The sequence below is a fragment of the Bactrocera latifrons genome, unplaced genomic scaffold (genome assembly GCF_001853355.1).
Source record: "Bactrocera latifrons isolate USDA-ARS-PBARC rearing strain unplaced genomic scaffold, ASM185335v1 scaffold_75, whole genome shotgun sequence".
In the NCBI taxonomy this organism is placed as follows: domain Eukaryota; kingdom Metazoa; phylum Arthropoda; class Insecta; order Diptera; family Tephritidae; genus Bactrocera; species Bactrocera latifrons.
The window spans coordinates 181,400-192,124 of NW_017537434.1; the positions used below are offsets into that span (position 1 = coordinate 181,400).

The following is a 10,725-nucleotide window of genomic DNA, read 5'->3' on the forward strand; positions in this document are numbered from 1 at the left end:
TTTTTTATGTTTTAATTTGTATGTCTTATTTATTTATTTTTATTTTTTTAATTACAGTTTTATTTGCAATTAATTCCTTTAACATCCTTGAATCTCTGTGTTAGAGTGACAGTTGACACTCCTTGGCCGGATAAAAATCCGGGTCCGTTCCGACTATCGTGCGAACAGCTGGTTCAGAGCATCGCAGACTTCGGTAGGTCTTCAACTGTCGAAGCTGCAACAACTTGCATGCATATGCATTTTGGGTGGTGGCTCTTGGTGTGCTTAACCTCAAACCACTTCATCTAGTAATCGGTCATTTAGTTAAATGCACTACTTAAAATGACAGTCGAAAGGTTTGGCAGAGGTGAGGCAATTCCTATTCCAGCGTATGAAGGAATTAAGTGGTGAAATACCATTGGCTCTTCTCTCAAGGGACAGCATTGGCAAAAGAGCAAACTTAAGTAAGAAGTTTAAGGTTCTTAGCAGTAAAGCTGCGGACATGAGGCATCTTACTTCAGTTCGATTGCGTGTTCTATAAGCGATTCTAATACCGAGATTTGACATCTGGCAAAATGTCATAAGTGAACAGAAGCAAAAGAGCTGTAGAAAACCTTTGACCACTTTTCTGTTACGAAAAAATTTTGGTTGTGCGAGTTATAGCTAATTATTACTAGCTATCGCGGAATAAGGTCATGAAATGTTTAAATTTTCAAAAGCCCATAAAGAAGCAAGTACCGTTCGTCGAAGATATTCCCTTTTCCGAACCTAAACGGGACGAACGCGGGATTTTAAACCGGCCAACAGCCACCACTTGGCGCTAAATACTTTCTCCTCTCCAAATATACAAACTCCTAAATCGTCCATTAAATGTCATCGAAGACTCCAAATGTCTTGCCGATTATCAGGCTTGGATAGACACTACCACAAAAATTGCCAGAACAGAATAAAAAGCATCACAAATTTATTACTCACCTTGCACTAAATTCTTAAATAATGCATGTATGTATAAAATGAGCAGCACACGCAGAATAAGTCGCTTTTTTATTTTAAGTTTTATTTATTTGTCTTTATATTTTTTGTTTTACTTTCGTTTAAAGTAATACTTGGGAAATCGTGAACATTTTAACCGTTTGCCATACTACTTGGAACTTACAATTTGATGCTAATCAAAACAACATATGCATTATATATGTATATTTTAATTATATACTAAAATAATATGGAAAAAAACATTTGACTACTACATTATGCTTTAATTATTGTTATAATTGTATAATTTCATGATTTAATGTATTATTAATAAGTATTGCTTACAGTTACTGCTGCTGCGCCCGCTGTCTGTGCGGGTGAGTGTGTAAATGCATATGTGGACTGTGTGGAAATGTGTGCCTAATGCTTTCCTAGGAATATTTGTTTACTCACAATGATTACGCTTTAAATTTCTTTTTTATTATTTAGCAGTGTGTTTAGGTGGAAATGGCAAAGTTAAGCAGCAGTAATGGCACAATTTCTTATGACGAGTTAGTTATTGTTCGTACTACATGGATAACGGAACATACTTGTAGGTGGTCGTGAAATTAATGACGTTTACAATACCGCTTAACAGTTTTATATATTTGCATTTTTTAAATTTAATTTTATTTACTTGTCATTATTTTTATTAATTTTTTATTATTTTTATTTTACTTATTTTTTTTTTTTAGTTTTAGTTTCTTTATTTTTACTAACAACCTTTCACCTTTCATGCACAAATTATGTACATATATAACTAATAAATGAATTACTGATTTTATTACTTATCTTACTTGAATTGCGAGTCTTTCTTCTATAAAATTCACCATGTTGTGTATCATACAAAATTTCGCCTTTTACACAGATTATGTATATAACTCACTATTTGGTTGCAAATTTTAATTGTTCTAATATAGTTAGTAAATGTTCAAGAAAATGTCTCTTTACATATGTACATCTGTACATTAAAGTTTTCGTCTTCAATAATATTAATATTTTTTGTTTTATTTTTATTCTTTTTTGCACTTTTTTTTCTAATTAACTTTAGATTTTGTATTATTGGAATTGGCTTGCGTCAGTACTGGCGCTTTGGTCATTTTGCAAACGGTATCGTATAACGCTGGAAAGAATTGTATGACAAAGTACACTGAGGCGAGATATGCGCATATGAGTATGGTTAGGAAGAGATCGAAAATGGCAGGTTTGACGTGATATACATTTAGGCGCGCCTCTTGACCATCGTAGAACATAAAGTCTGGATCACGTGTGTCGGGTTTATCATACATGATCTTCACATTCTTTAGGTACTTTTCGAAAGCGTTCTTCAGGTCGTTATTATGTAGCGCAGATTTGACTTGCAGATAAGCTTTAATGAGTTTCTTATTGATACCCTGCAAGTAGAAAATTAGCATAAATAATTTACATAATTAACTATTAACTAATTGCACTCACCATTGGCCCAGCAAAGATTTCATATGGCTCTTGTAAGCCATACACGTAATGTGCTAGCGTTTCAGCTAAAATTTTAGCATGTTGTTGCGTTTGCGCAATAACTTGCTCTTCTTCGTCTTTGAATATAGTGGTGCGTGCTGGCTCTTTGGGTGATTTCAATGCGGATATCGTGAAAGCTGGCAAACGGCGCATGCTGAAACGTTCATGCTCCCAGGCGAGTTGCTGATCGGCCAAATTGATCTTCTTATGTACACCATCGACTGTAACATTGCCATATTGTGCCGCTACGTTTTTAAGTAACTTGAAGAAATCATTCATTGCGGTGCCCTCTTTGGGTGGTTTGGAGACGTGCATGTAAAGATTGCCAGATTCACCGTTCAACGATTGTGTAATCGTGTCTAAACAGAGCACAAAATCAACGTTCTGAAGTATAAAGGAAGTTGATTTTATAAATCATTGAGAAATATAAAAATAAATGTTTCACATATAAAGCATTATAACTAGCGAATAAATTATTACATATTAAATAGCCTAAAATTGAAGTATGTGCAGATTTCAAGCAATATACGCTAATTTGTTTGTTAAGTTAGCAATATTTTTAAAGCCTTTAACTTGTAGACGCTCTCAAACCTCGTCTATTATATTAGTTGGATTCTTGGCCGCAATTAAAGTGCCGGTAATAGACACGATGTCTTCCTTTGTTCCATAGCGCAGCGTTTTGCATATTTATTTTCAATGAACATAAAATTTTCTTCTTTAAAAAGAAATACAACAACTGTACCTGCAGTTGCACATTCTCATCGAGCCACTTTTTGGCTCCTTGGAAGTTCAACAGTGTACCGGATTCTGTGAGTAAGAATAATAAGCGATATTTAGGCACTGCGTTAGGTGTGCTGTGTAATTTGCTAAATATATCCGCGAGTGTTAGCAACACAGCGGCATCGGCGTTTAAAGGATATTCCTACACAGGGAAAAAAATTGTTTCGTTAATAAATTCCCAAGAATACAATTGGTTTCCTTACATTGTACAATCCGAATGTGTTGAGATGTGAGGTTATGAGGATTAATGGCAATTTGCTGTTGGACTCGCCACCACTTTCCATTTGTTTCAAAATTTTAGTAGTGGCCGCCAATTCACCTTGTATAATTGGTATTCTACTATTTTTGCTAGCTAAATGACTGGCACCAGAGACAATAACCTGATAACCATTGGCCGATATGGATGATAGCAGCTCTGTAGCCGCTGATGTGCGTTGAGTTTTGCCCTCAATATTTTTGCTGGTTGTTCTTGTGATGTCCGTTATGATACGCTCGAGCTCTGAATTATACGGTGAGAAATATATCGGAATTGAATTTGGTTGTGCCAGCATAGCTTGTTCAAGCAAAATGAGGTGCTAAAAGTTCATAGGAATATGATTGGATTAGTTTAAAAAAATATTGATTATAAATGCATGCTTTCGCGTTACCTCTTTTTCCTCAAATGTCATATCACTGACATGCTGTGGTAACAGTATAACCAAACCTCCTGCTTTTTGCCGTATTTCACGGAACTGATCGATAGTTAAGTCTTGTAATCTAGTAATAAACATATAAATTTTCAATATACATATTTGGAGTAAATAATATTTACTTTGCAACCACACAGTGCCTTCCAGTGCTCCAAGTATAGAGCGATTTAGCCTCTAGCGATAATGCAGATGCACGACATCCTGAAATAATAAATGAAATAGTATATACTATATTGAATATATGTTATATAAGTATAGAACAAATGTATTTTACAAATGTTAATTAATTTTTCTGTTTATTTACATCAATATTATTATCAATATACATTCTAACCTCAAAAGTAACGCATTTTTGTTTTGTATAGTACACAATTAATAAATGAACACACGGCAAATATACATGCACCAAACAACTATAAAGATAAGTTAACACACGATAATTAAAACCTTGAGAGCGCTAACATAACCTAATTGCAGCAACCAAAACAGGAGTTAATGATCAACTTGCACATAGTGACACATCACTTTAATATCAATGACAATATCGAGCACGACCACTCACCATAAGCAACACCATTCACATCGAACTGTGACATCCGTTGCACTGAGAATTCACTGGATGCCAATACAGGATTGGCTGAGCAAATGAGTAAAACTGGTAGTGCAATCAGTAGATAGGGCAGTCCACCGCGGAAAATATCCGCAAAATTCTCAGCTTCCTCAAACATTGTGACACTTATATGTGAGTATTGCGCGAAGCTGGGTTTAGTACACTGTATTATCCTACGATGCAACTTCTATGTCAAAGACAGGTGTTAATTAAATTAGATTAATTAAATTTAATTTGTTCTAATTAGGCAAACTTGCGCCCGGCTGATTTTTCTCATAACTAATTTTCACTTGGTAGGGTTGATTTTTTAAGTGCAGGTGCCCTTCTAATTTATTGTTATGTCTATATACACTACATGAAACATACATATTATTTCGCAAGATATGACTGATATTACTTAAACTTTTAAACGTTATAGTATGATAAACCAAATATATTTAGATAAAAAAAAAAATAGTACAAAAAATCAGAAAAGGTTTTTCATTGACATGTGAGTTATTTTTTGTGTAATCAACCCTGGTTTCTTGGTTTTTGTTGTTTATTTTGTTGAGCTGTCAATGTGTATTTAATGATGATGCCACTTTCAATACAATTCAAACTTTATTATCGATGCATATGTATTAACAAATTTATAACTGAAAATTTTTAAATAAATAACTTTTTCACGGTTGATTTGCTAGAAATCTATTAAAAAGTGTGTACGTACTTTACTGATATAGAGTAAGTCTATTAAAATATCTTTGATTACAAATTGATTAATTTGTGTCAGTTTAATATTTAATTTTGCCAATGTGATCTTACCGTGAGACTCTGCACTGTGATACAGTATCAAGTCTCTAAATTTGATAGAGACAATTTTTGAGACTTGAGACGATTTTGCTATTCTGTAAGTGACAGTCCCAAAATCTATTAAATTTAATAATTCAGGGATGCTTTTATACTTGAATGAAAATAAATATGTCGATAACAAATATTAAATTTCCTATAACATAGTCAAAAAAGTTAATTATCAATAAAAATAAAAATATATGTTGATTTTGTTTCATAATATTAACGAAATKTATGAAAAATTTATTTATTTTTAACTTTTGCGTGTTTGAGTTGCTTACAAAATATAAAAAAATGACAATCGATTAATATCTTTGATGATCTCTATTGAGTATATTCAAAATGGCAGATAAGAGCTCTTTTTGGTTTTGTGACTTGCTAACTACCAGGTCTCAAATTTGAGGCAATATTTTGAGGCTAAAGCTAGAGACTGTTTAGTGAATAGTAACTAGTCACAAATTGAGATTTTACCACAAAATGTCTAAAATAAAGATTAGAGACTGCTTACAGAATCCCGCTATTAATTAGAACATGTCTGAGTAACAATACAAAATCAAAATCTTATATAGTTAATTATGTTTTTCAACACTTGTGCCACCCTGTGTGTAAACATCAGCTTTTGCCGGCCAACAACCGTTAGCTGTCAGCAAATTGCATTAATTTCCGCTTTGCCTTTCCAAAAGTTTTGTATTTTATTATGTTGCAGTGGAATATTGTGAATTTTGTTAATAAAAATCGGTTAATTGGTGAAATTTATACATAAAACCATAAAGTGAATAATGTATTCAAGTAGCATAGTGTTATTTGTGGGCTTAGTTTATCTACTAGTGCAAAGCAAGCGAAAAATATGCAGGTGTGTGTTGTCGTTCGCAAAATATTATATTATGTATTTAAGTGATTAATTATTTAAAATTATAATTCATAATGTAATTTTATTGTACACTTCTCAGGTCTACACCAAAATCACCAGATTTATCTTCTTGAGAGAGGAAATTCAAGTGAGTTCTTTCATGAATATTGTATAGTAAAAAATATGATAAATATATAACATTTTTATCGATTGCCAATTCTGTCTTATAGGAGAATAGTGAATCAAGTTAAAATTTCGAACCTTTATTAACAGACGATTTTACGCATACAAAGTATGAATATGAATATTCATACCTTTACTACGCTATAGTTATGTAATAAGCCATTTTCTTCATATATTTTATAAAAATTATACATTGATCAGATTTAATTAAAAATTATATCGGCCAAACTTTATTCTCAACGGAAATTCCTACTAGCTAACGCTTAGCCAGGGTTGTTTAAGTGACTACCAGCAGCTTTTTGTATAGGGTAGGTGTGCCAGCGACCTCCCAGTGAACGGGAACTACTCACGTTTTTTGGTATTAAACTAAGAAAAACCGTTAAAACTGGCATACTGAGAAAAGCTGAGGAGCGGGCTAGCTCGTCAGAGAATTCGTTGCCAGCTATACCCCTGTGACCGGGCACCCAGATTAGGTGCATCTGGTTCTTTCCAGCTAGGTTGTTCCACCGTTCTCTGCACTCCCGCACCAATAGCGATTTGATCTCGAAGGAGGAGATCGCTTTTAGTGCCGCTTGACTATCGCTAAGTATAGCTATTCTCTCGTTGCGCTAGTTGCGGTGGAGGTTTATCTCTGTACACCGACTTATAGCCAAGAATTCAGCTTGAAAAATACTCGGAAAACTTCCCATCGGAATGGAGAGCTTGGTACGCGGACCTGTAATACCCGCACCTATTCCTTCTGACATTTTCGAGCCGTCGGTGTACCACCTCAATGTGCTATCCCTTAGCATTTGATAAAGAGTGTAGTCGTTCCACTCACTCTTGCTACCGAGGGTAACCTTAAACCTTTTCGTGAAGTGAGTTGTTCTGGTTATGCCGTCCTTTGGGAGGAGGGCAATAGGAATGTCGCCACTTATCCTCTCCATCCTCTGGGACGAGATTATCTTGCCTTTGCCGTATCCCTCTGCTGTTATCTGCAGAAGTGAGTGCTTGGCTACTTGACCTATAATTATATGGAGCGGTGTGAGTTCCAACAGGACCTCCAGAGCTGCCGTCGGACAGGTCCGCATAGCGCCCGTCATGCAAACACATGCTAGCCGCTGAAGCTTCGATAGTTGGGTTACCACCGAAGCCTGCGACGCTACAGAGGCCCAGGACACCGCCCCGTATGCAATTATCGGTCGCACAGTCATGGTGTACAACCACCTAATGATCTTTGGCTTACAGCCCCAATATTTACCCGCCAGCCGTTTGCACACCATTAATGCTTTTGTTGCTTTGACCAGCGTTTGGTTCACATGCTGCTTCCACCGCAGGGTAGAATCCAGCGTAAGACCCAGGTATTTAACCTTGCTAGTCATCTCGATCTCTCTGCTCCCAAGTGTGAGGTTCCTCAAGCCGGGTACGGACCTGCGCCTAGTGAAAGGGACTACGGTTGTCTTTGAGGGGTTGATGTTTAGTTACACTCCCCTGCACCACCCCTTTGCCAGATTTAGACCTCATTGCACTAGGTCACAGAGAGTATCCTCAAATTTCCCTCTTGCTATTATCACAATGTCGTCCGCATACCCTTGGCAGCGGATCCCATTGTAAGTTAGCACTGCTAACAGTTCGTCCACGACAAAGCTCCATAGCAGAGGTGATAGCACACCTCCCTGTGGACAGCCTCTTGTCGCACCCAGACGGATCTTCGGTTCACCTATCCATCTGCGCACCGGTGCTGCCACATTTCTTCTCTCCATCGCCCTGGCTACACTCTTGTGAGATGTGTTGTCGAAGGCACCTTCGATGTCTAAGAAGGCACATATCATCACCTCCCCTTTCTCCAGGGATCTCTCTATCTCCGAGGTCAACTGGTACAGAGTCGTACTGGTGGATCTTCCCGCTCTGTATGCATGCTGAGCAGCATGCAGGGGTGCACTCTTCAGCGCCGTCGACCTTATATTGTGGTCTATGATCTTTTCCATAGTCTTCAGTTGGAAGGAGGTTAGACTAATCGGCCTGTAGGATTTGGCCAAGGAATAGTCCTTCCTTCCTACTTTGGGTATGAAGATCACCTCATCCGTCCTCCATGGGTCAGGGATGTACGCCATTGCGAGGCTCTCCCTCAGCAGCCGAACAAGGTGAGATAGCAGAGGCTGTTCACCCTGCTGCAAAAGCGCTGGGAAGATGCCGTCCACCCCTGGAGACTTGAATTTTTCGAACGAGCCCATTGCCCACTTGATCGAGTCCGCAGTGACTAATTGCCTAGCGGTTACCCAATCCAAGCGGGATGGCTTGTGTTCTCTCACAGGAAAAAAAWAAATAAATCATTGACAGTGGTAGAAAAATTTCGCCTGATAACGCTATTTTACACAGGTACTACTGGAAGTCAAAGGGTTTTTTAAAATATTTCAAAGACGTCAAAGAATTTAATTACACTCGTTTTTTAACTGAGTTCATTTATTTCATTTATTATACTTTACATATTCCCATAGGAAAAAGTCTAAAGGTGTGCTTTCACACGCTCTTTGTGGTCAATCGACCGGTCCAAAAGGTGAAAATATCTGTTCACCGAAGTGTTCTCTCCATAAGTCTAATGATTGATGCGGAAAGTGACGCCATTTTGTATAAACCAAATGCCGATTCTATCGACCAACAAACCACACTTAACCGGTTTTTCTGGATGAATCACTTATTATCACTTGAATCTCTTCAGATTGCACTTCGTCCCAAATGTGGTAATTTTGCTTGTTTACATACCCGCTGTGCCAGAAATGGGCATCATCGCTGAACAAAATTTGGCCCGAAAACGTTGGATCTTCTTAGAACATTTCAATAGCCTATATAGCGAGCGATGTTGCTTGGGACGGACGAGCGACTTTAGTTCTTGTAAAAGCTTGTCACTTTTGTGAGCTTTCAATTTAAGATCTCGGCGTAAAATGCATCAAGTTGTTCCATACGTCAGTCCGAGTTGCTGCTAACGGCGCCGAATCTACCCTCTGCGGTATTCGTGTAAATCCTTGGGCAGTCCTACCAGCACCATAAAAATTAATGAAATCGGAGGGTAACCCTTTCCACTCCCCATATAACGGTACTATTAAAAACTACTAAAATTGTGATAAATCAATAAATAAATACGACAGAGAAATGAAATTTTACACCCCGATTAATAATGGGCGATGTAAAATCAGGGCGATTGGCATGGTATCGCTTAATTTTTGGTGAAATCACATCCTTAGGCATGCTTTCGTCCGACCATATTTTATAAAGAAGCTGATGCATGCTCCTTATCAGTTCTTTGCCGCCATGTTTGATTAGCTCGGCCGGCAATCCATCGGCCCCGGCCGCTTTGTTTTTATTTTTGTTTTTAACGGGTAATTGCTATTCGAACTTCTTCATGGCCAGGCAATCGATTGGGGAATCAATTTTCCTTTCTCCTGGCACTATACTTTCACTGCCATTCAGCAGATTGGAGAGGTGTTCCCCCCCATAATTTTAGTATGCTCTGGGCATCGGTTACTTGATCCCCGCGGGGGGTTCTACAAATGTATGCTCCGGTCTTGAAACCTTCTGATAGTCGCCGCATTTTTTCGTCGATTTTCTAGCTACTAAACAGTAATGATTTATTTGATGTGACATTTGGCACAAATGGCACTGACAGACATATATACATAGAAACAAAATTTTGACAAATGGGTTTTAGGGCTTCACAGTGACATTTCTTATAGCAACCATACATACGTATTACTAAATCTGAAAACGCAGCGGGACAACGGGTTTATATTCAACGACAAAAAAAAGTTTTTTTCGACTTAGTCTTATTAGTTTAACTAATAAATCAAATTTACTTTAGAGGTTAACAGGATTCCAATGAAAGTCCTGAATAATATAAATCTCACTACAAACGTGCTAAAGCGTATAATGGCTATCTTCTATAAGAACGACATAAATTTTCCTTTTTGCGTGGCAAGCTTAAGGAAATTAAATATATACATATTTATGTATAATGTACTTAGGTAAACAAACAAACAAATCCACACGTAAAATAAGTCATAAAATAAATGTGTGAAAATCGAATTTCCCTTATTGCCCATGGATTTGCGTTATCGGATTTACAAATTTGGGATATTTACAACTGAATAACAGTTACAAAGCAAGGGTAAGAAGGAAGCGAGGTGTAGCGAAAAAGAACGGAGGAAGGAAGGCATGGCTGACAAAGGAGAAATCAGCAGAGAGTAATATTGTGGGTATAAAAGAGTATACCGTTGCATGAATTTTGGTGTGCTTATACAACGTATGACGTTATGACCAGGCATAAA

General features: G+C 37.1%; 2 protein-coding genes across 3 annotated transcripts in view; one reads left to right on the forward strand and one right to left on the reverse strand.

Annotated features, from left to right (window-relative positions):
• The window catches only part of LOC108976349, an 8,932-nt gene extending 8,570 nt beyond the window's left edge, over window positions 1-362 (forward strand). The window contains exon 9 of the mRNA XM_018945398.1: window positions 58-362. The gene's annotated coding sequence lies outside the window, so the exon portion shown is untranslated. The remainder of the gene's footprint in view (window positions 1-57) is intronic.
• Window positions 363-1,015: 653 nt separating this feature from the next.
• Window positions 1,016-4,975, reverse strand: LOC108976350 (nicalin-1). 2 transcript variants are annotated; one of them, XM_018945400.1, is made up of 8 exons: window positions 4,516-4,975; window positions 4,076-4,154; window positions 3,912-4,020; window positions 3,468-3,839; window positions 3,227-3,406; window positions 3,076-3,141; window positions 2,446-2,868; window positions 1,016-2,384 (listed from the first exon to the last, which is right to left on the reverse strand). In XM_018945400.1, the coding sequence occupies exons 1-8, from the start codon at window positions 4,679-4,681 to the stop codon at window positions 2,028-2,030; spliced, it is 1,752 nt and encodes a 583-aa protein (XP_018800945.1). In that variant the 5' UTR covers window positions 4,682-4,975; the 3' UTR covers window positions 1,016-2,027. The 2 variants fall into 2 exon arrangements, with proteins under 2 accessions (XP_018800945.1, XP_018800946.1); XM_018945401.1 differs by lacking the exon at window positions 3,076-3,141 and having other exon boundaries at window positions 4,516-4,973.
• Window positions 4,976-10,725: the final 5,750 nt, after the last annotated feature.

What these genes read in the sequence shown, in the direction of transcription:
- LOC108976350 (XM_018945400.1), bottom strand. Translation starts at nt 4,681, where the DNA reads ATGTTTGAGGAAGCTGAGAATTTTGCGGATATTTTCCGCGGTGGACTG. An exon ending in AGGCACTGTGTGGTTGCAAA is followed by an intron (nt 4,021 to 4,075) that starts GTAAATATTATT and finishes GTTTATTACTAG; the next exon opens with ATTACAAGACTTAACTATCG. An exon ending in ATGAGAATGTGCAACTGCAG is followed by an intron (nt 3,142 to 3,226) that starts GTACAGTTGTTG and finishes TATGGAACAAAG; the next exon opens with GAAGACATCGTGTCTATTAC.